General features: G+C 42.2%; 1 protein-coding gene across 7 annotated transcripts in view; it reads left to right on the forward strand.

Annotated features, from left to right (window-relative positions):
- The window catches only part of LOC126470658 (nuclear factor 1 X-type), a 597,492-nt gene that overhangs the window by 90,342 nt on the left and 480,687 nt on the right, over positions 1 to 26,463 (forward strand). For all 7 annotated transcript variants that reach the window (XM_050098642.1, XM_050098644.1, XM_050098646.1 and 4 more), the window contains exon 2: positions 9,349 to 9,504. In XM_050098642.1, coding sequence (XP_049954599.1) covers positions 9,349 to 9,504 — 156 coding nt within the window. The remainder of the gene's footprint in view (positions 1 to 9,348; positions 9,505 to 26,463) is intronic.

Genomic DNA, 26,463 nt, shown 5'->3' on the forward strand with positions numbered 1-26,463 from the left:
TCATTTGGAACCAAATTTCCATTAAAATCGTGTAAAATTAATTAATTAGTTCGGATAATAGGAGAAAAGAATTTCCAGTAATATGTAAAGTAGATCGATAAGACGGAATAACAAGTCATCATGAATGATATGATGTCATGCGCTAGCCATATAACAAGTCATTATGAATGATATGATGTCATGCGCTAGCCATTTCTGGCTGTTTAGATGCTTAATGTTATTGTTCTCTCTATAGAAGTGTGTTTCTTTGCCCTACATCACGTGCAGGAATCGTCGTTCTGGAACAGTTTATGACGTAATGCTTTTATAGCTACGAGGACGCCGTCACTCATTCCATTAGTGAGTGGAAAGATTTGGAAGGCGTGGTGTCTATACTCATTAGTAATGAATCTTCTGCTCCAAAACTTTAATACGCTGTCCGAAAAATAAATTAGTAAACGATGAATAAATCATAGTAGAAACGTAAAATTTACGTGACATATAGCTAATAATGGTGCAGGTAAATCATTAAATTGAAAGACATAATCAAATTTCCTTCACAGTATCACTACTTTGTAAACCTACAGAGAGAAAAGGTAAGATTTTTCATAAGCTAGTATACCCCAGAGGAGCCTAATGTGTTTCTAGGCTTTCAAACTTATTCAGTCCGAGTTAGTAGTGCGCGTGCGTATAAAAACGAACAGACATTGAATAGTCGTGTCCTTGTGTTGTAACCCTCTCAGTAGTATTGGTGGAATCTACAGACGACAATAGTTCATCAATTGGCCTAATAAGAGCTGAGTGTACCCTTCTTACCAACAGCGCTCGACAGACCCGAACGGTCACCCATCCAAGTGGTAGCCAAGCTCGATAGCGCTTAACTTCGGAGATTTGTTGAGAACCGGTGTTACGACAGCGGCAAGTCCGTTTGCGCCGATAATACACTGGTGTACAAAACTTAAAGACGAAATGAACTTTCGCTTGTCGTGTCACTGCGCTGTATACAGAAAGAACTGCTGCACTACAGTACTGAAGGTAAAGGAAAAAAATACGCAATGGGACGAGCAAAAACGACACTTTTATTCAAAGGTAATGATTACGCTGGGATGACTTATTTATGATGGTCCCTTGGAGATTACAAAAAGCGGCACATCGTTATTAAACAGGGTATGCGATCACCACGGACGCCATGCATTCTGTGCAACGTACTCTCATGCTGTCCTCAAATTGAGAAAATGGTTCAAATGGCTCTGAGCACTAAGGGACTTAACATCTGAGATCATCAGCCCCCTATAGCTTAGAACTACTCAAACCTAACTAACCTAAAGACATGACACAGATCCATGCCCGAGGCAGTATTCGAACCTGCGCCCGTAGCGGTCGCGGTGTTCCAGACTGAAGCGGCTAGAACCGCTCGGCCACACCGGCCGGCCTTCAAATTGAAGGAAGGAGAGGCACACAGCAATCAGTCCTAATGCCATTAGTTCTTATTACTCTCGCATATCTAGATTTCAGCTGTAAATACCACCTGCAGTGCGTTTGAGACACAATCCAGCAAAGTCGCGGCAGTACGTATCACCATGCGATCTTACTAGTTCTTCTGCCAATACACCAGTAAGATAGCATGGTGACATGTGCTGCCGCGAGTTTGTTGGATAGTATTTATAGGCAAAATCTATATATGCAAGAGTAATAAAAACTAACGGGGTTGCGACTGGTCGCTGTGTGCCTCTCCTATAGTCTACGGTCGCTGTTCACAATAGTTCGTTGTGGAATCAAAGTTAGCCACAGATTTGGTAAGTAGTTCTTGTGGTAGGGCGTTCATTCCCTCTTCCAGAGCGGTTGACAACTGGAGGACGGTCGTTAGTGCACCTGAACATGCTGCAAATACGTATCCTCCACGCATTCCACAATTGATCAATAGGATTTACGTCGGCGAACGGACAAGCCAGACCATTCGCTCGTCGCGTGTTGTCATCCATAAAAATGAATTCAGGGCCACATGCACCCCTGAAAAGACGAAGCAGTACAGTGTGACTATAACGCTGCCCGGTTAGTGTATCATGCTCAAAGGTTTGTGAGGACGGCCATGCAACATTATGCCTCACCACACCATAATGTCTGGACCACCATACCTATGATTTTCGACGCTGTTCCTGGGTGCATTACGTACTCTCATATGGCGAGAGGTGGGAAGACTTAATGCACTCAGGAACATTGTCCAACATGACCGTTTTGGTGGCCCGGGTGTTACGGTTTGGGGAGGCAAAATCTTTGAACACAATACACTCACTGGGCAACGTTACCGTTACACTGTAGTCTTTCCTCATCTGCATCTTTTCTGGGGTGCATTCAACCCTGAGTTCATTTTAACGGTTGACAATGTGCGACAGCATCAAACTGCGCAGGGGCAGGAGCACTTGGAACTGGAGGATTTTCGGTGAATGGACTAGCCTGCTCGTTCCCCCGACTTAAATCCCATCGAGCGCGTGTGGGATGCGTTGGGAACACTTACGGCAGCACGTCGACAGCCACCAGTGACTATCCAACAGTTGTCAACCGCGCTGGTGTGCGAATGGAACACTTCACCGCAAGATACCCTTACCAACCTTGTGGTCCGTTGCAGGACCATGTGCAGCTGTCCGTGGGACCACAGATCATTTTATAACTACAACCATGTCTCGCCTTTTGTAATGTCCTGGTGACCACCATAAATCGCTGAGACTTCAGTGTAATTACTGTCTTTTAATGAAAGTGCAGTTTCTGCTCGTCGCATTGCGTATTTTTTTCAATTACCTTCTGTACTATACTGTAGCAATTGTTTCTACGCAGGGTGAACGTTAATACAACCGACAAACTGCAGGGACGGATTCCTGACTGGAAATGGAGGAAGAAAGGTCCTATGAACATGTGTCTGGAAATGCATCGTTGCGACGGAAGGTGGCACTGACGAATGAAAGTTCCCCTGACCACGTGCCATTTGTTCCTTTGTGTTGCAGGCTGTGTGATAAACGCAGCGTACTGTAAGCAGCAGACTGGTCCGGTATTCATCTCTGGAACAAGCCGATTTGCTCTTTGGGTATGGCCAAGCAGATGGAAACGGTCGAAAAGCAGCACGGCTATGCCAAAGCAAGTGTCCTTACAGACACCAACGACATCACACAACATTTCTAGCCATTTTATGGCGTTTGTGTGATCATAGGTCCTTTCAGACAGACGAACGTGCGGGGAGGTGGCAGACCGGTGGAGGCCCGGGTTCAACAGGACATTGAGACGAACCATTATAAAAGCTCCATGCAAATGGCCCACCAACATGGTGTAAGCCAAAGTACTATTATGTGTATCCTGTATTTCAGGCATGTGTGAACGAGAGTCTAGCATCCTACGAAGGCCGCACTGAACGTCTGTTGTGACGTGGATGCGATGCAGCTCTGTACTGTGTCCCGAGACGATCTATTGCCCTGGCACGCACATCGTCCATCAAATGTCCACAGAACCTTTCTTCCTCCAGTCAGTAATCCGTCCCTGCAGTCTGTTGGTTTTATTAATGTTCAGTCTGTATAGGCCCTGTAGCCCAAGGTTCATCGAGCTATATAACTTGGCAGCGAAACACCATGCGAAAATTATCTATGTTCTTAAGTATTACACACCAGTATATACTGAAAGAAGGATATGACTGTTGTGTGTACAACATCACTAAAGTACTGTTTATTGTGATGAATAATCGTATTTTATGTTAGTCACCATTTTCAGATATAGATCATATTGAGATTTTCACTCTGCAGCGGAGTGTGCGCTGATATGAAACTTCCTGGCAGATTAAAACTGTGTGACGGACCGAGACTCGAACTCGGGACCTTTGCCTTTCGCGGGCAAGTGCTCTACCAACTGAGCTACCCAAGCACGACTCACGCCCCGTCCTCAAGCTTTACTTCTGCCAGTAACTCGTCTCCTACCTTCCAAACTCTACAGAAGCTCTCCTGCGAACCTTGCAGAACTAGCACTCCTGAAAGAAAGGATATTGCCGAGACATGGCTTAGCCACAGCCTGGGGGATGTTTCCAGAATGAGATTTTCACTCTGCAGCGGAGTGTGCGCTGATATGAAACTGTGGCTAAGCCATGAAGAAGTCGCGAAGTAGTGTAACACAAATTGGCAGAAAGGCAAATAATAGATTGTTCTTCACCGGAATAGTAGCAATAAACTATACTTTCTTTAAAAATGGGTCATTTACATGACATTCGTGCAGTTCACTTTTGGTACCAACTATAATTGTTACCAGTCGAGAATGGATTAAACGTGCAAGCAAGGCAAGTGTAAAGCAGCAAATTATTGTTCGTAATATATTACTTGACCCGTTTGAGAGCTTCATTAAATGCTTTTAACTATCTGAAAAGGCAGTCTCTGTTTAATAATATCTGATAAACTCTCAAAAACTTGCTACAAGATCACAAATATCTACGTTTCACTTGGCACTACCACTAGTTGCTTCTCTAGAACGTTTAAGAACCTGTCATGCAAAACGTGCGAAGAGTTGAGTAAGCATTTAAATAATTCGGAAAAAAGTTCTCTCCTTTGTGCCCCCCGACATTCACGAATAAGATAATGATATGAGTGTGGAATAAATGATTCAAATGGCTCTAATCACTATGGGACTTAACATCTTAGGTCATCAGTCCCCTAGACTTAGAACTACTTAAACCTATCTAACCTAAGGACATCACACACATCCATGCCCGAGGCAGGATTCCGGACTGAAGCGCCTAGAACCACTCGGCCGCAGAGGCCGGCGATGAGTGTGGACTAGCGGCTTCAACTGAGATAGTACTGAGTTTTTAATTACCTTGACGACGATAAGACACTGCGTCCTCGTCAAAAATAATGGAGAGAGCCTTGATCACGTTAACAAAAGCAACTTCCCCTCTTCCACATTAACCTTACTACTTTTGTATTTATCTGTCCTTTTCTTACCCAAAAGTCACGTGATTATCGTAATTATTCATGTTTCAAATACGTCTCACGTATGGAAGTATCATCCTTGTAGTTGTATGAGACATATTCGTGCCAATCAACACAAAGTCCATGGTTCACAGACCATGGAGCTTATCACTGATTACATCATACCTCTGAAACCGAAGAGCTCGATTCCAGGCTTCTTATTTTCTACTGGGTGTTACTGTAAAACCCTGCAATCAGTGGATATCGAATGAGCTGTTCTGCAATTTTTTTGTGTTCGCATCACTCCCTAACATTACATCGATAGCTCTTGTTCATTCTGATGTGATAGGTGAAGTTTTCTGGTAGACGAAGTGAGAACTCTTGACTTTTTGCAGTTCCTGCACCACATAAATGTCAAAAAACCTCTGGCAGCAGTACAGGCCTAACAACAATGGGGCAGGCTGTAAATGATGTCATCAATTTCATGTTGAGGCAGTAACGCCCATTCTTCCTGCAGAGTTGCTCGCAAGTCTTTGATAGTGGTTGATGGATGCTAACGTAATGCAACCCGTGTCACTAGTGTATCCCAGACTTGATCTATGGGATTCAAATCGGGAGAGCGAGCAGGCCACGGCATACATGCAAATTCTTCCGTTTCCAAGAAAAGTACGAAATCATGGCCCGGAGCACCTCGCAACGACCCCACACAAGACCCCAAAATCTCATCACGATACCTGACAGCAGTTAAACCTTTCCGATTCAACCGTACATGTTCATGAAAAGGTTTTCGACACCATTAGGGACCCTCCTCCATATCGGTCTCTTTCCACAATGTTTGGGTACCGAAATTGTCTTCCACGTTCTCTCCAGATGCGAATGTGTCGAGAATCACTCTCCAGATCAAATCAGGACTCACCTGCGGGAAGAACCTTTGCCCACTGTCCGACCGTCCAGTTGGCATGTTGACGACTTCACTCTGCACGTTCCCTTCTGTAAAGACGCGTCAGAGGTACATATACAGCAGGTCTCCGATAATAAAGGCCGCACTGCAGAAGCCTTCTGTACACAGTTTGCCTCGATGCAACACGAACCGTGGGTGCTGCGAGGTCAGATGGCAGTTGCTGTGCAGTACTAAGGTGGTACCTTTGTCCCCTTACAGCCAAATAACGGTCTTCTCTTTCTGATGTCACACGTGTCGGCCCTGCTCTGGACTTCACGATACAGTTACGGTCTTTATGAACTATCGTCACATCCGAAAAACAACAGAACGATTCACGTTAAGCCATCACGTCACATCAGTTTGCAACTGTCTTGCTTCCATTTTTCCTATGTCTCTCCACCGTAGAGTCTGGCAGGCGTCTTCACTGTGCCATACTGCACCGTCTATGTCTGTGTACGAAGCGATTGTGAATTTGGACTACCTGGCAAACACTACCCCGTTTCATAGGTGCCTTGACGTCACGTTGGCATGGTTGTTCGGTGTCCGGAATGCTATCCTCCGTGCAGAACACGACCGTACGGACATTTGATGATAGTTTGTATGATTATATCGTGAATTAGACACAGGACGGGGAAACAGTGGTTTGTTGCCTTAATTTTGGACACCAGTGTCTCTTCGATAATGGTAAGGGTTTATGTGGAGGATATTTTTGAAGAATCTACAAATCATGACAATAGCCAGTTACTACGTGACAGTTTTAATACATAATATCTTCAAAAAATCAGAACATAACACAAATAACAAAATGCATTATAAACGCCAATGTCAGCACTCAAATATGTAGTTGCAAATTTACACCTAAAAAGAAAGCCACTAAACTTGTATTGTAACAACTGACTTAGTGATGTTAAGTGAACTCGTGTTTTGAACAAAAGGACTGATTGTATGAAGTTAACATTTGTTTTGGCAACTGAACTGTGCATACATTCAGTGAAGATTGCGAGAAATGTTTTGTGTTTGTAACGGAAATTCGATATACCGCATTCTATGAAATAAATTTTATAAAATTAAAAAAATAGAGATGTCTGGAAATGTCTAGTCTCTGTACCAGAGTTTATACATATCGTATGTGTCAGGAATACTTTAAATTTCTTTCTCCTTGCTGACTGACACAACTTGCTGTATCGAAATCTGATATAAATTGCAGTATACGCAAATTCCTGTAAACCATTAGCGCCTCAGCCATACGGCTGACACCCTTTTCGAGCTAAGTACATGTTTATCGCGTACAGTATTTTCTTAAGTGACTGTTAACAAGTTCACATTGAAAGATGTAACGTTAGAGCCCATACAACAGGGACAATGTGAGCTTCAAAGATTCTGAAGTCTTTCTAACAGCCCTAAAGTCGATGGAGTCAGCGGAGGAACTTAGCCAGCGAGTGATATGCGACGTCATATTTAAGTGGCTCATTAAAACAGAGTGCCTTAACGGCCTAGCTCTGCTCAGCAAGCCACTACTTGAGCACAACGTGTGGGATTCTGTGTCGTCGCCATCATCCGGTCTTCTAGTAAAGTGGCTTGCCGAACTGAACTGTTATAAACTGCAAGAGAACCACGGATGTTGCTTGAACCAGAAGCGTAACGACCACGTACCGGCAGCAGTGGCTGGCTTTCAATGTAATTTGTGGTTTTTGTACAGCTGTCTGCCACATATGAAATGAGTTTAGGCTAAGGTTAATAATACGAATAAAAACTACGTGAAGCTCGAAATCTGCTGATTAAAAAACCAAAATGGTCGTTGCCGTCCGTGTTACTCGACGGCTATGCTTCCTGGAGGGGAAATAAGTCCGCGATGTTACAAATATATGGAGACGCCTCTCTAGGGTCAACATTTCAGACGCCGCACACATGCCTAGATATTAAATGGTAACTAACGTGCCGGGAGCCTTTTCTAGTTTCTAATAGAGCTTCAATACTTCAGATAGGCTACGGTGTCTTTTCAAATTTCTATGAGATATCTAAAACATTAATGAAACATCTAGATAGTGTTCGTTAGAATACATCCACGAAAGTCATTACGTGTGGTTGTGAAGGATTTCTGCTCATGTTTTAGCGTCTTTCATCGTCAGCAGGGGAAACGTAGTTGCGAAATCATAACTGAGCTCTTCATTTCACATTCCTATGTTCAGAAGCTAAGATAAAATCCAATTTATTCCTTATCTTCTTTCCATTGTAATCACTTTCGGATGACGTACTTTTGTCTTGCATCACAGCGAGAGCGCATATGCCCCTACAAGCGATTAAATTTACACGTGGTACATATCGGTTGAAACTCAATAGCACACAAGAAATCGCCACCAGGTACCAAAAACATAACTTGACTGGTATAACGATAGCCAATAACCTTCGCAGTGTCTCAGTGGTGCAGACTATGTCATAGCTTTTGCTGGTACGGAGAATGTTAGTGTCAGGACGACAAAAATTCAGGCTCTATAGACAAGTCTTCTTCTTGAAGAGGAAATCCAAACGCGCATAATAGTTTTGCTTCCTTCAAGGAATACAAGGGGCAGTAAAATATTACACACGTTTTCGTAATTGAATTCCTATGGTCAAGTGATAGTTGGACATTAGCATTAGCACGTACTGAGATTTAAGTAGCCGCATCAACACGAAATCTGCAGTAGTTTTTCTGCTAGTATATAAACATCTGTATTATTACTATGTTTGTTGGAAAACATCCGATTTGATATGGAAGTTGAGTAATTTTAATCTGAAACCTATATTTTCCACGTAGCACAGGATATGAACGCAAAATGAGATTATCCGACTGAAACCATACCTTGTACACACATGATGGATATAAGGGAAGCATTAATGGTCTATTGATGGAATCCTTATATTTTGAATCTCCAGCCACTATATACGCACCTAAAATATTATAGGAGCGCCACATCTTAGTCCACAGATGGCACTGATGAATTCTTCTATGGCGTAACACATAATGGCGAGCCACAATCCAAAGGAGAGATGAAATCTCAGCGAAGAAATTGGCAATGACATTATAATTCACCTATTTTCCAACGAACAGTTTCTGAACTATCTTACGATATCTCTGTAGTTGACAAACTGAAACTTGTAAAAAGTAACGATTTTGCTATGACTCGAAATTTTTAATTATTTAACCTTCCATAGCGCAATATTTGGTGGTTTCTTCCGCTTAAATGAAGTTCAGTGTACAGGTAGGATAATAAAGAGCTGCAAAAAAACTACTTATTCGAACTATTTAAGACTCTTCGTTGAGATAACTTTTTTGATATGCCCTTAAGGTCTTGAAAGTTAGCATGAATTTTGTTTAAGAGATATCACCGTCATGTCTTGCAAAGACATATTTTGTCTGAAAATCTATCGTAAAAAATTCTAGAGTTTTCTTACATAATCTCTATGTGGCTAGATTAAATTTACTAATTATATTTCCTTTCTGTTTATTTTCAGGATGAATTTCATCCTTTCATCGAGGCACTGTTGCCTTTCGTCAAGTCTTTCTCCTACACGTGGTTCAACCTGCAGGCAGCGAAACGCAAATACTTCAAGAAACACGAGAAGCGTATGTCCTTAGAGGAAGAAAGGCGGTGCAAGGAAGAACTCCAGGTTAGTTACATCGATATACATATACGTAAAATCAACAGCGTACAAAGCCCTTATAACCGTTTTTTTGCTTCGAGTCCTAACTCGGTATGCATATCGTTGAAATGGTATCTCCTCTTGCACTCAATAGAATGGTTAACACGCGACGCTTTCGGAAACGTCAACTGACAGGCATTTCACATAATACTTTAGCCGAAATAGCCTTGAAATTGTGGATACGATTATTTTCAGATACAGTTTATAGCCGTTCCTCATTTGTACCAGAACATGCCACACACTAATTCTCTTCGTGTCAAGAATTAAAAGACTGGATGTTTCATGATTTTTTACAATAATGATTTAGGCAATTCCTTCCTCGAGTAATTTTATAAAAGGTTGAATTACCTTGAGTAACTTCTGTCATATTCTCTTTTAACATCCTGCAGACTATATTTCGTATAAATTTAATAATAAGGCTGAAGTGTCTAACATTCGCTGAAAATACGTTGACTTAACGCTTGGTTCTAGTTTAAAAACATACTTTTCATTGTTTTTCTGTCAAGAAAATTTGTCATAAATTATGAAATAAGAAATCAACAGTTCTGCCATTTTCTTTTCATTTGTCATTGAACATCACCATGTCTAGCGATGGCTCAAATTTAAACTCGTTTTAGTTTTGGAAATATTATGTAGCAACCTGTCTGACAAAGTCATTTTCCTACAAACAGTAGAACCAATATCTTCGTAGTGCCTACCAATTACTACATGAAATACGTTCTCCAGTATTGAGTCAGGAAGGCAAGCACTCGAGGCCAGTTGACTGAGCTGTACTGACGAATATTTCATCCTAAGATTACACAATTTTTTTCCGAAATTCCTTAATAATGAACGTAAGTAGGTATATTTACTTCGAGGTGGTAAAGTGAATCACCCACACTCTCACATGCACACACACACACACACACACACACACACACACACACACACACGCACACACGGTAACATTTCCCGTTTACGTGACTACCCTAAGCATAGATTAAGACATCAGAGGTTCATGTTACAGCTATTTCTTTATGACTAGAACAATAGCTCAATACGGAGACAGTGCATATATGAAGAGAAGAAAATTCAGATCTATAACAAGACTATCTTATAGTTACTATTCGGGACAGATAGACATTGATCAACAAATATATTGTAGAATCCGTGGAGTAGAGTGCTGGTACATCTCTAGGATGAAACACAGCCGCAACTCTTAGTGTGACCTACACAATAAGTGGCTGGAAGTGATTTGAGGTATCTCTCAGTAACCTTCCTCACACAGTGCGTGTGACTTACCAGAATGTGGCTTGTACGTTCTGAGTTGGTACTGGATTAAGCTAAATATGCTCTCCAGACTCATGATCCTCTTAGAATTTTCGGAAAGAGATATCGATTAAAATTTATCGAACTGTTCATCAGTCCATTCTGTACTGTTGTATGTGTAGACTATTTTACTACAAGGCTATGCCGCTTTTGGTAGGGGAAAGATTAACTACATGGGGTTTAATCTCCAATATTGACTCATCGCATATGTACATGCCTTCTGTACGAACTTAAGTGCCATGAAATCGCCAAAGGATATACCCTCAGTAAGACTCCTTGCACAGCACTCTGCTACCATTTGTGGCACAGAGTACCGTCTCTACAGATCGGGAAGGCGTCAAACGCTCAGTTTCTTGGCTAGTTGAGCGAATAGTAGCGGCTCCACGGTCTGCAAAGTCTGCAAAATGGGCGGGAGAGCGGTGTACTAACCACATACCCCCGTCCCCACCATACATCCCCATACCGCATCCGCATGTCGCGTCAAGGCAGAGGACAACACGGCGGCCGCTAGACATCCCTTGGGCCTTCAGGGCCTGGACGAGAAACTCGTTTTTTAATAAAAGAGTTAAGAACAATTCGATGAGCATCGCCGTTTCAATCATAGCTGCTGTCTCAGCTGCTGTGTTATCACAGTCGCTCCATTGTCAGACTCACTGAAAGTCGCCACTGCCCCGTTCTCCGTACACAGTGTCATCTCAATGATCCCTCTGTGTTGCCCACACCAGGTTTGCAAATATGTCCTCTAAGAACGCGATCAGTTTTCTTGTTCAATCTGAAGGTAACGAACAGTCCATAATATGCTCACAGATTTCTGTATATTAAGTTTCACCTCTCTGAATTGATTATTGCGATCTCATTCTGGAAAGTAGTCCCTTTCCGACATGTTGTGAACCTGTTATTAGGTTTCATACGCATATCGTCAGTATAGCACCATCTATACATTAACATTATCAGTAACTGGCATAGCCTACACAGCGAATTATAAAAACGATACAGAACTATTCCCTTGCAAGCTATCATTGGATAATTGTTTTCGTTTCAGTGATTCATTCTGTCAGAGCGTTACGCTATGCATTCGTCTCTCTCAGTTTCATCAAATACGGATAAACTATTTCGCTACAAATTTAAGAAACAGGAATTTTGGATCACGGTCATGCCTTATTTCTTGCCGAATCTATTGTGTACGTCTAATTGATTAGGCGATGTCATTGAAACAGATTAACAGGTTATTATTACGAATTCCTGGAAACCACGAAGAAAGGAGGTCATTTGCACAATAATTTCATAGCTCCGTCTCAGTCACACAGGGTCAAACGGTTTAGAGACATACCATTCGTTGCATCCGCTTTGTTTCGAAACATCTACTAACGAAACCGCAAGTAAAACGAAAAGCATGATCTTCTCAGTTACTCTTCAGGGCTAATATTGCTTGCTCCGTAGCTGGTAAAGTATCTGTTAGCAAAAATTTAAATGGATGACTTCTGAACTCATTTTCTGTTCCTTGTGTGTACGTGATTTAGTTCGTAACCATTATTATTACGTTATTGTCATTTTATGAGTATCTGGCAAAAAGATTGTACCAGATTGTTAAAATTTAATTCCAGCTAATCACTGAGGTCCAGAGTAGGCTGTAAGTATCGTACGACTGTGAAGATCAGTAAATACGCAAATGCATTAATGCGGAATCAATTTACGCTGGAAAAAAATTGGTTCCAATTGAGGCCACCAGGTGCAAATATGGCGTTGCACACTGTTTGTATGACGGTATGACATCCACGCTGTCATCAGACAAGCCATACCGTCACTGAACAGTATAGCTATGCGAAGAGAGACCGTGCACTGTTAGTGAAGCTGTTTCATGTAAACGGCAGCAATTACAGTGCTGTACCGAGAGAGTATCGCCGACTTACAGGTCCGATGAGAGGTCCAATGTCTTTAAATGATTAAAGAAGATGATAATGATATATGATAACACCGGTGAGCTTGGTGTGACGCATCCCATGATCAACAATACGGAAAGTTTTCGGTCTATGTCACACTGGTACCCGTACAGGACCCAAGGGGTGCAGCAACTGAAACCTCATGATCAGCAGCAACCTTCTGAATTTGCTCTTCGATATTTGGCACGGATCGATGTTGATGGCATTGATGGCACGTGGCCGGGCAATATTCTATGGAGTGACGAGGCACATTTTACACTACAGGACCCAGTGAATACACAAAACTGCACAATTTGGGATACTGTTAAACCGCGTGTTGTGCACGAAGAGCTGTTACAAGCTCCGTATGTGACTGTGTGCTGTGTATTCACAAGCACCGTTATTCTCTATCCGTACTTCTTTGAAGAAAATACACCCAGATGGCCTGTCAGCTGTACCGTGACTTCTGCCCGTTATCGGCACTTCCTTGTGCAGCATGTGATTCCTGCTTTCGAAGAGTGCAACTGTATGGAAACCACCGTTTTCACACAAAATGGGGCAACACCTCTTGTCGCTCACCCAGTGAAAAATCTGTTTAATTAAACCGTCCACGAACGTGATGTCTCTAGAGGTTTTCCGAATGCATAGCCTGCAAGATCACCTGATCTGAATCCATGTGACTTTTGCCTCTGGGGATATCTAAACGAACGCGTATAACAGTGAAACGTTCGGTCTGTAGCTTATCTGAAGCTCAGTATACAGTAACAAGTTGCTCAGATTCCACAGGGACTGCTGTGAGCAACTGTTGATCACGTCGCTCTTCGGATGCATCATTTCGTTGACATCTCCGGTGCTCACGCTGAACAAACTGTATAACTAGTGGTTAATAAAAAAGTCGACATAATGACTCTCTCATTTGTTTGACGTTTTCTGCCTAGGTCCCGTTGTTAATCCATTATATATGGAAACATTTCTGTCAAGTCGGGAAACTACCTCAAATGGGCCTTCAAAAAACTGCCTCAGCAACAGCGCGCGGGTCACGCGAGATTTTCGATATTCTCGCGCAGACTGGTAATGCTGGAATAGGACCTTTTCTGTAGGAAATTTAATTTAGTTTAATTTTTTACTGTGACAAGTTTTCGCTGAATGGAGCTACTTTCGTGTTTTTCAAGAAAAACGTACACAAGTGATTAAATGTGTTCTATCTCGGAAACTATTCGGAATAGGGCAAATATCCAACTGATTTTTTTGTTCCGAGTCACTAATACTGTAACCCCTCAAAGCATGTACCTTTCCTCCATGACACATGCTGTATACAGAAAGATATACTAATCTTTATGTTTGTTTTTAACACAGTGATCGTCGGTTTACTAGGAGATAAACTCAACCTGAGGCTTTTTGTAACAAAATGGAAACACGTTTTCACGATATCAGTTTTATTTCACACTTTAACTTGTCGCAATAGTAAAAACACACCATTCAGCTTTTTCCTCACTGATGTATGAAACTAATGCACATATTGACTGTCAACTACTGACTGATCATATGGTGCGTATTCAATTCTAAGGCGTGGATGTAACAATAGCATTCAGTGTTTATTTTGCTTATACCACTGGCTATACAAGCATACCGTACTCTTTTCAATGAAATAAAATAAAATGTTGAAACTTTTGAGAGAAGGACGGCTATATGAAATTAATTGAAGTAAACTGTATAGAACGTGTGCACTTCACAGAGTGTGTTTATCAAAAACTCCACCTTATTTCTTGTTCATCTTACTTCTGTCCATACTCGTGCTGTTTCTAGCAAATGCTTTCAGTCTGTATTCGCAAGACAGCGTAAAAAACGTTCTGTATTTCAGCACTGCAGGAAAATTTTGAGTCGTCCCACCCCTCGCAGATCCATCGCATTTCTGTTTCGTCAATCAATGGACAACGTCCTTATGAAATGGAAGAGTTGGGTTTTGCTTTAAGAAAGAGCCGTCTAGTCACTTGCATAACTTTGATTCGGTCTTTACGGAGCGAAAACCATAAGTAATTAATTCATATCGTTGTTCACGACAATGCAAGCGAATTTATCGTGTGTTTCCTACACCATAGAGACGCGGCTCTGTTTACTGTTGCCATGAGGTTACATGCGTTGTGTACACAGTGTTTGGGCACTTCTCTGCATTCGCTTACGTGAATACTAATCTGGTGCCCATTAAGAACGATATATATAAACTAAGTTCCTGCATGAACATCTGCGTAAACGGCAAACGAATCTCACACTATGAAATGATGAAACACCCATAGAAATAATTATATCACCAGTGACAGTTTTTCATGACATACTGGAGCTCTTACACTGCCTTCTGTTTGTCTTCATTTCTCCCATTTCTTTCCATAGAAACACTGAGATTCGGATTAAACGAAGATTCCTTTTTTAATTACATACTTGCGTCTGCTAGCGCGGTGATACCCTCCCCAGTATGGCTGAGTGTGCATCTGCGGTGTTGCTACGGCAGATTTGGTTGCTGCATGATATCCGCTGTGGCCTGTATCGTATACTTACAGCTTACAGGACACCAGCGACTTCACAGCCGATTGCATATCGATCCTCCTACATTATCTGGGACGAGGACAACTTCGACAAACTCAGGCTTACAGCGCTGTGCTCCTTAATAGCTTCGTAACTCCCACTGGTTTACTTCCTAATTCTGTCCATGGATACACAGCGGTTGAATATATAGTCTCAAATCTCACACAGAGTGAACGATTCAAATAATTTTTACTTTCTGTCGCTCTTAATGCTCATAAGGGACGCCGTATGAAGGTAGACGTATACATGCATCCTCTTGAAGCCAACTGATAGAGTTAAACAGTATGCAAGTTATTTTTTAAACTAAGTGAGGAAATGCTGAGATAGTGTTTGCTATGTAAAGGATCTTGCAAAAACGTTGTACCTCTAAGACTGAAGAAGTTAGAAATTAGTATTACCAGATATTAGACTCAATCTGCATTTAGTACGATATTCAGAGGTCACTTGGGGTGGCCTATTGCCTGTTCTGATACGATGTACAAGAGTTGGCCAAAAATATGGAAACGTCGCAAGAAATGTATGCTTGAAAATAAATGCAGATTACAAGCCAAGCCCGCAGGTTGCGCTGTTGCAATGTCCTCAATATGTTGACAGTGTCAGTAGTGTTTCTGTTTAGTTGTGAGTGCATTACGTCGGAGCTAGGTGAATTCGAACGTCGGCAAATTTTTGTTGACCGTATGGAAGTTGCTTCAGTAACGAAGGTAGCCGAAGTGTTTGCTGTTTCAAGATGGACCGTATCGAAGATTTATTCCGCGTACAAGGAAGTCGGAAAAACGTTATCCGTTACGCCAAAACGCGGACGAAAGTGTTGGTTGAGTGACCGTCACAGACGGCCATTGATGAGAACTGTGACATAAAATAAGAGGACGACAGCTGAAAAAGTCAGTGGGGAAATGAATGTTCACTCGCGAATCTGTCAGCACCAAGCGAACGCGAAGCGAGCTCCATAAGGAGGTAATTGCAGTGTGAGTTGGAATACCAAAACAAAACGTAGCTGTTGCAAATGCCCGTAACAGGAAAACCTGATGCCGAAGCCATAAAATCTGGACTATGAAGCAATAGAAGAATGACATTTGGCCGGATGGGTCTTGTTTCACACTGTTTCCAACTCCTGACCGAATTTGTGTTCTAACTGTGAAATACGACGGGTGTTCGGTGAAGATTTGTGCAGTCAAATGTCCAAATGTGTGTGAAATCTTATGGGACTTAACTGCTAAGGTCATCAGTCCCTAAGCTTACACACTACTTAACCTAAATTATCCTAAGGACGAGCACACACACCCACGCCCGAGGGAGGACTCGAACCTTCGCCGGGACCACTCGCACAGTCTATGACTTCAGCGCCTTAGACCGATTTGTGCAGTCATATCGTGTTATTCCATGGGCCCCATCGTTCCTCTGCAAAGTCACATTACTGTCAAGGATTATGTGACCATTTTAGCTCATCAGTTTCAACACGCGGTACAATGTTTGTTCCTCATTGGTGATGCTGTGTTCCAAGACAAGACCCCTCTTCACACAGCTCGCATTGTCCAGGACTGATCTTGTGAGTACGAAGAAAAATTTTCCCATGTTCCCTGCCCACTATAGTCACCTGAGCTCAATATTATTCAGTCTCAGCGGTCTGCTTAAGAGTAAATGATCGCTACCCACCTCGATCATCTTTACCTTTGCTTCCTACTATGCTGTTGAAAGAATGGTATAAGATTCCCCCGAAAACAATAAAGGGTCTGTATCTAAACATTCCGAGATGACTGGCAGCTGTTTTGAATGCCAGCGGGTTTCCTACACCTTATTAGGAATGGTAATGTGTAACGTTTTCAATGTTTCTATGTTTTTGTCCAACCCCTGTACGATGTGTTGTAATAGTCACGTCGAATAACTAGAGTAATAATAATGACTTTCTCATATTCTTTCACAGGTAAAAGACCTTGATTTCTTGTGTTAGAGCTTTTACTTTTCCTCCTTCACTTTTAGTCCCACCGTTTCTAAGTCTTCGTTGAACTAGGAAGAAACAATACTCAGTCTGAATCAAAAATAATAGAATATGGAAACTGCCACCAGCGGTGTGTTTAGACAGTATTTTACTATCTATAATTAAACTTAGTGTCAATTGACAAACTACAGAGTCTGCTCACTGGTTTAACCCCTGTGCAGTGGTGCTAATTGAAGCTCGTTATCTGCAGACGGCAATAAAAGGTATATGGACTGAGACGTATGCAGTATGAGTTTTAAGTATTTTCGGGTCATGGCCTACACATACCAAATTGCCTGCTTCCAGCACTATGTTGAAGTATACGCTGTTTAAGCGCAGTGCGTCTCTGAGGTAACAATGGCGAATTATAGATCTATTTGAGTTACAGAATATCCACGACCACTTTGTATCTTATGCTATCGTATTCATAATCCGCAGATGAAATTAATAGAACTGTAAAATTTATACATAGCGTTCCATTCATTCATTTACCTTATGAACAGGAGTAGTAACCGATTTTATCTTCCATCATTGTCCAAATGGAACTTTTTTACAAGGTAAAGTGCTCAAATCCAAATCAAAAACAGGATCGTGCGCTCTGTTTTAAATAAGCTCGTCGTCGCAGGATGTTAAACTCTCATCTTTCCTCCATTTTGCACAATATCTCCCAACAGCATCATGAATTTACATACATAAACCCATTTCTCAACACTACGACAAGGCAGCTCTCTGTACCGTACTGCCGGCCGCGGTGGTCTAGCGGTTCTAGGCGCGCAGTCCGGAACCGCGCGACTGCTACGGTCGCGGGTTCGAATCCTGCCTCGGGCATGGATGTGTGTGATGTCCTTAGGGTAGTTAGGTTTAAGTAGTTCTAAGTTCTAGGGGACTTATGACCACAGATGTTAAGTCCCATAGTGCTCAGAGCCATTTGAACCATTCTGTACCTTACTCTCATATATGAAGGCCCTTCCCATCAGTCACTTTTCCTTCCAGAATTCTCTACCAAGCTTCTCCGTAGCATTCTTCAACACAACCATGCATACCCCAAGATGTTCTTCACTATATAGGAATCACCCAATCACTGACTGACTCACATCACCCTCAGACGCCAGCATCACCATCGATAAACATTCGTTTATCTGCAGAATCTTCTCAGATGTCATTAAGGTAAAGGTACTTACATACTTCTTCTTTTCTCCTTTTTAAATTTGCGTTATTCAGGTCTATCACTTAGCCAGTTCACTACTTATACAGATGTCTCAGTCATTTTCTAAGGCGTGCTTTTCGTCTAACATTATATTTCATTATAGATTACCTCAGCTAGTGAGTAGAAGTTATCTTCTATAAATAGTGTTAAGTCTAATCTTTTCATTTTCATTACACTTTCTTTTTTCTGTGAATTATTATATTGTACTGTTGTACTACTGGTGGCCCACTTGAGCCAATTTGAGGGATGATGAAGTGAAATAATAACAGAGGAAACCAGATCATTAATTTCAGAACTGGATACGTTGCATGAATACCTACCCTGCACAAGTGGCAAGTAAGATAATCATGAACCACTTATTTGAAAGGAATTTTTCGCCAAGGGCTATATTTTCTGCTGTTGCTGTCACGTCCTGGTCGCGAGAAAACTACAAAAATTTTTATCTGAGTCTGCCTATCCGTCTTGTGCTTTTGTTTGTAAATTACTGTTTTCGTAATTAAGTATGCATAAAGGGAAAACCTGAAATCTCTTGGGTCGTTAGAACAGAGAAGCAGCTCTTGAACTAAATGTAAACATTTACATGGTAAACAGTATCAAACATCGACGAGTGACTGATCCGTCGGCGTCAGTCCACTCGAATACAAGTGTCTGACGATCTAAGAATTTTTACAGTTCGGGTGTGAAAACTGTCCCCATCTTAATTCTTACACGACCAGTGTCGCTAATGCTCAGTAATTGTAGATATACATACATTATCACGCGTAGTACCTGTAGCAGTTACGGTGTACCGTTAATGTGGAAGTGCAGAGTCGATACGTTTGATTCAGTGGTGGAATTACTACATTTCTGCAAGACATTCTAGTGTCAGCTACTGCGAAAAGCACGCCGGAAAGCAACAAAGCAAAATAATCGTAGCAGATGGCAATTCGAATTAGACGCTTGCGCAATTTTCGCGTCAAAGAATGCTGGTATGAGTGGGTGTGGTAAACTGTATAATGGAGGTGAACTGGTTTGAAAGCGTGCCCAAACTTCTGGACGACCTCGCGCAGTCACTCCGCTGGAACTGATCGGCTGCGAGGCTGATTGCTAATAAGATCCTGTATTTACATAATCATAGAATTTCAATTAAACTGAGATGCAGCAATGTATATATGTGCGAATGTGTGTGTGTGTGTGTGTGTGTGTGTGTGTGTGTGTGTGTGTGTGTGTGTGTGTGTGTGCGCCCCTAGACTCTTGCGCAGGAAACTTTCTTCTTTTAATACTACTATTTGTAGTATGAGCTCTTTCCGGTTTCTGGTGACATATATCCGTGTGATTAAATGCAGCAAATTTTTCCTTGTGGACGTTAATGGATACGGTACTTTACGAGAGAGTTTATGGCAGTCCGGAGCTTTTCCACTGCCGGAAATTACATAAGAAGAGTTGTTTCAACCTTGTATTTTAATTCCAACCACTTAATAACATGACTTGGGGACACAGCCTGCGTCACATTTACTCGGACTTTGGAAACTGAAACTGTTTGAACTACTGGTATACAAATGAAATCTTTATCATAATCTGGCGGTCTGCTTTAGGTTCCTACACTTTTGCAGTCTGAATTTTTTTCTCAAGCAAATACATACAATCTAACACGTCTATATACGTACTCCATAAAACACAGTACTGTGTGTGAGTACAACAGAGTATCACTAGCATTTACCATAAGCGGGTGGTATGCGGGTTGAGAGACCGAAAGCACCCTTCTGCATGTGTCTGAAGTTCTCGAACTTTGACTCAATGGTCTTTATGTGACATATAAGTTAGATGAAGTAACGCGTTTCACGACTCGCTCTGGAAAGTAATATCTCGAATTTTTCTGCGTATGGTTCTCCGCAATGCTCCTCTTGCAGCTTCTGTTACTTTAGCTCTTCCACGAATCTCCACAAAATCTTTCGTTAATCCAAGTTGGTAAATATCTCAGACAGTCGAACAATACAAAACAGTTAGTGGAGTGACGGTTTTGTAAGGGATCTCTTTCGTACGTGAGTTATATTTCCTCGACATTTTTGCAATATATTTGTCTGAGTTTCCTGACAGATAGATTTATGTGGTCAATCAACCTTAAATCAGTCGGGAAAGATACCCTCAGGTACTTCATGCTTGTACTTCATTCTAATAACTGATCGTCGACCGTGCAGTCGAAGGGAAGGAGGAAACTGTATAAAACTCCACGGGCTAGGAGCAAATATGAGGTTTTTTCAGTGATTAGAAAATTGAATAAGATTTACAAAGAAATTGGGAATATGAGCCCACCTGTCAACATGACATTACACCCCCTCTGGTCACGATGCATGCACTGGTCGGCTGGGGAGGGTGTCACAATGGCGTTCAACACTAATGGCCATTAAAATTGCTACACCAAGAAGAAATGCAAATGATAAACGGGTATTCATTGGACAAATATATTATGCTAGAACTGACATGTGATTACATTTTCACGCAATTTGGGTGCACAGATCCTGAGAAATCAGTACCCAGAACAACCACCTCTGGCCGTAATAACGGCCTTGATACGCCTGGGCGTTGAGTCAAACAGAGCTTGGATGCCGTGTACAGGTACAGCTGCCCATGCAGCTTCAACACGATACCACAGTTCAACAAGAGTAGTGACTGGCGTACTGTGACGAGCCAGTTGCTCGGCTACCATTGACCAGACGTTTTCAATTGGTGAGAGATCTGGAGAATGTGCTGCCCAGGGCAGCACTCGAACATTTTCTGTATCCAGAAAGGCCCGTACAGGACCTGCAACATGCGGTCGTGCATTACCCTGATGAAATGTAGGGTTTCGCAGGGATCGAATGAAGGGTAGAGCCACGGGTCGTAACACATCTGAAATGTAACGTCCACAGTTCAAAGTGCCGTCAATGCGAACAAGAGGTGACCGAGACGTGTAACCAATGGCATCCCATAACATCACGCCGGGTGACACGCCAGTACGGCGATGACGAATACACGCTTCCAATGTGCGTTCACCACGATGTCGCCAAACACGGGTGCGACCATTATGATGCTGTAAACAGAATCTGGATTCATCCGAAAAAATGACGTTTTGCCATTCTTGCACGCAGGTTCGACGTTGAACACACCATCGCAGGCGCTCCTGTCTGTGATGCAGCGTCAAGGGTAAATGCAGCCACGTTCTCCGAGCTGATAGTCCATGCTGCTGCAAATGTCTTCGAACTGTTCGTGCAGATGGTTGTTGTCTTGCAAACGTCCCCTTCTGTTGACTCAGGGATCGAGACGTGACTGCACGATCCGATACAACCATGCGGATAACATGCCTGTCATCTCGACTGCTAGTGATACGAGGCCGTTGGGATCCAGCACGGCGTTCCGTATTACCCTTGTGAACCCACCGATTCCATATTCTGCTAACAGTCATTGGATCGCGACCAACGCGAGCAGTAATGTCGCGATACGATAAACCGCAATCGCGATAGGCAACAAACCGACTTTTATCAAAGTCGGAAACGTGATGGTACGCATTTCTCCTCCTTACACGAGGCATCACAACAACGTTTCACGAGACAACGCCGGTCAACTGCTGTTTGTGTATGAGAAATCGGTTGGAAAATTTCCTCATGTCAGCACGTTGTAGGTGTCGCCACCGGCGCCAACCTTGTGTGAATGGTCTGAAAAGCTAATCATTTGCATATCACAGCATCTTCTTCCTGTCGGTTAAATTTCGCGTCTGTAGCACGTCATCTTCGTGGTGTAGCAATTTTAATGGCCAGTAGTGTATTCACTACAGAAGTAAGCTGGTCCATAATTGTTGTAACAGGTCGTCGATAGTATGGATACTGGAATTAGGACCAAGTTGCCATAAGAGCTGGTCTCATACATGTTCCATTGGGGATAAATATAGGGATCATGTGAGCCATGTGAGAATTTCAACATCACTAAGACAGTTCACAGATTCACGTTTCATGTGTGGATGAGCATTGACCTGTTCAAAACTCGGACCACGATACTCTCACGTGACAAGTAACACATGAAGACGCAGCATGTCCGGAACATACCGTTGCGTCGACAGGGCTCCCTCAATCACAACAAACCATGACCTGAAGTCATACCTGATGTCTTCCCACACCATGACGCGAGGAGTAAAAACGCTGTGACTTTCCAAATACTAGAGGAATGGGACTTCTTCCCAGGTCGCCACCATATTCGCTGACGATGGCCATCCGTGGTAGTGCAGAACCGCAACACATCACTGAACACAGTGTGATGTCATTCATGTTGCATTATCACCACTGTTGGGAAGTACAAGTCCCGCTATAAACACTACACTCTCGTAGCCCGTGACATGAACTGACAGACGCCGACTAGAATAGTGACTGGGACTGAGACTGCGACTGACCTCCGTTCAGCGGCGGCGATCTAAATACTTGTGGTCGAGAGGGCGTTGGCGGCACGTTGCTTTTAGGTCTGTCTTTGGACTCTCTCCTGATAGGCGCTCTTGATCCAGGGCCTCCTATCGATCTTATTGCTACGTCTTTGTCGACTGGTGTGCTGGCGACAGCTTATGCCGGCATAATTCATCAGGAGTCTATGCCTCCCAGTCAAGGCGCAACTCCACACACAGCCATTTGTGTTGTGATATTAACGGTAGCCTATGCAAAGGACAGTAATTCCTATTGTGGCTGCTCCTAGTCTCAGATCAAGATGGCACAGAATGTTGCAGGGAGTCCATTACTTTTTTCCGATAGCACAGACCGATATGAAGGGATTCCAATGTCCTTGATGCACAATAAGGTGATTATCGCTTGTGATGGTCAGCCATTGTCGACCGAAGCACTGACGACGAATATGTCTGCCCTACGTTCCAGTGCAGTCCAACATAGGGCCACTGTCACATTGAAATATTGAGCAGGTGTACCAGTTTCTTTGGCTCTTCAGTGTAAACGCAGCTGAAGGACTCTTTCATATTCCATGAAACATAGTAGTTGGTGTTCCCTGGTCTATCGGAAGATGGATATACGGAGATACTGAATTTTGTTCTCAAGGATGTCTTCAGTTACATCTCACATCTGTTCGATTATTCCGCATACACTTTGTTTACTTACTAGATGACGGCGCGTAACCATACCGAGGGCTACTTGGAAGCCAAAGGACACTGGATCAACCTGAACTCCGCTACGTGTTGTCCTTTGGAACTCATCAACGAATACAGTAGTTTCACACGATCGGTGCTTGAAGAGACCATATTGATTCCAGCAGTGGAGTTATTCAGTCTCCAGCAAGGCGCCATACGTTGGAACAAAATAGGCTTCATATTTCATCAGTATATTGACGTCAGAGTGATAGGTAAATAGTTCTGCGCCTGTGTCCTACAACAACCAGTCTCTTTTTTTCAGTTACGAGGAACACTTCGTAGTTCCAGAGACATACGATAATTCTTTGCTGTAAGAGGACCTATTTCCTCCGCAAATATTATATGCATCCTGTGACGTCGAATGGTCTTTCCTCTATTAAATGACTTGAACCAATTTTCAACTACGCGCTCTTGTATTTGTATATACGTAATTTTTGAATGTGTGTGACAGTTGAAAACTGGAACTAATTTGTCACAACATGTGAAGCCATTTTCGAAGACAAAATTTAGTAATTCTGCCTTCATTTCATCATCTTTCGATTTGGTGCAGCCGTGATGAAGGAACATTTGGACAATTAGTATCCTTCCCCAGCTTGATTTTACGTAGGGCCAAAATATTTAGAGTCGTCAAATAAGAATTTGTTGAAAGGTTCCTTACATTATTTTTGAATTCATTAAGCTGCAGTTTGTCAGTTACTATGTAGCTCTCTCAGCTTCCATAGTAACTTTCTAATACTGTAGTTAAACCCAGATGGGTTCTTCCCATACTCACTGTCATTCTTGGTACAATTTCTCTTGCACAGAGCCGTCTCTAATGACTTCGATGTTGACGGGACGTTGAACCCTATATTCTCTACCTTCCTTCTTGCACATGGCCTGGAATGCGCGAGAATTGTGCCGGAGGTTCTCCGCACTCACCTCTTCAGAAATCAATTTTTGCGACTGGTATATGAGGTTGTTTCTTGTCATTTTCTTGTCGCGTTTGTTAAGTAAAAGTATCTTAAAATCCTAGACAAAGGACTGTTTAATAGCTCGTGGGCTTGGAGGCCTTTAAGAAATGTTGATCGCTATCAGTATGTACAGTTATACAGGAATCGTCAGGCGCATTATCTCTGTTGTTTCGACTATTGTTTGCATTCTCTATTTGTAATCGCCCTTGTAGGCCTGTTTCGTTTGACTGTATCCACTGTGGCAGTCTTTACAAGCGTAGTTTTTTGGTTTGCCTCTTGCATTTCGACACTTTGAAGAAGCTCGAAACTTCAGATTTCTGTTCAGCACAGCACCTTTTGATAGCCTCTCACGATTCTATAGATTCCATAGAATTTTTTTCTCGTTTCCTGCTCGTACTAGAATGCAACACATATGTCGAAGAAAACATGTCGAATACTGCCGATATATGGGTTATTACGCTATACGACAAAAGAAACTGCCTGAAATGATTCGTGGAGGTCAACTAGATGATAGGCAGACCATAATAATTTGAAGTGAATGCATAGTTGCGGAGTTCGTACAAATGGCACCTTCTTCAGTAAGTTCGGATACAGAGATACATGATAGGTCTGAGAGTCTCTAGATACTAATCGATAAGGGAATTTAGCCTCGTCGTTAACGTCAGTGAAACCAGGCTTATGGTGGCCAGTCGTGAATCCTATACTAGTCTACAATTAAGACTCGACAACGACTGAGTACAGATTTGACTTTTCACGGCATTTTAATGGTTTATCTAAACTATTAATCGGGAAATAAATCTCAAATTCACTCGTCGAAAAAGGTATGGCCTTACGTTCATCCTCCAGGCCTTGAAATACAACTACACAACCGAACGCGGTGCGTATCCTGCAGAGACTTACCGGCCAATACATAAGTGCACAAGTCAGCTAGACGAAGTGGAGCACTATTAAAGGGGTAAGATTTCTGCAAACTGCTTGTTTTGAGCTTGCCTCTCAGCACATAAGAATCAACGGATTAAGATAATCCAAATGTAGAAGGTTGACAGGGAACAGATGACGTGATTGGTGGACATGAGTGAAATTGAAACACAAAAAATGCAAATTGTCTTTTCAGAAAGACCAAAATAGTGTGTGTGTGTGTGTGTGTGTGTGTGTGTGTGTGTGTGTGTGTGTGTGTAGGGCAGTAACTCATACCAGTGACGGAATTTTTCAGTAAACTGAATCTAGTATTCTAAAAAGAACATATAAATTGAATCAAGTACTCTAAGAAGAATATATGTTCACTGTCGAAACTGTATTGATTATGGAATGAACAAAGAGTGTTCGCTTAAGACCCCAATGTTGAGCACACTAAACTTCAATCACTTGATATGTGGCTTCCTGAGAAAACTGTTTTGGAGTTATATTCTTAGCGAACCTCACCAGCCTTAAATAGCAATTTTTAAGCACTTTCCCTCACTGTTTCATATTACATTAGGTGATATAGTCTCTCATTTCCTTTTCTGCACAGAGTTGATAAATCTTCGGTAAACCTTTGTTAACAGTGCAGACCTTGAGGACTCGGAGACCGCTCAACGGAAAATTATTCCTTTTTGTCTTGCGTATGTCCGGTAGAAACAATCGTGAGTAAACCAAGAAGCTAATTAGAATAGGGTAATAGAAAAACAGTTCGTTTACTGTGATATGATAAAGCAATGAAAAACGAAAATCAAGATTATGAATACAATACTACTAGTTTAATCTCAGCTCACGATACTTATAAAGTTGGCAGCCGTGTTTTTTAGTAGTTATCCGTTGAGAAGCTAAAAATTGCAATGGTGACCACGAGTGTGGAACACGCAGTATTGCTATGT

The sequence above is a fragment of the Schistocerca serialis genome, chromosome 3, assembly GCF_023864345.2.
Source record: "Schistocerca serialis cubense isolate TAMUIC-IGC-003099 chromosome 3, iqSchSeri2.2, whole genome shotgun sequence".
In the NCBI taxonomy this organism is placed as follows: Eukaryota; Metazoa; Arthropoda; class Insecta; order Orthoptera; family Acrididae; genus Schistocerca; species Schistocerca serialis.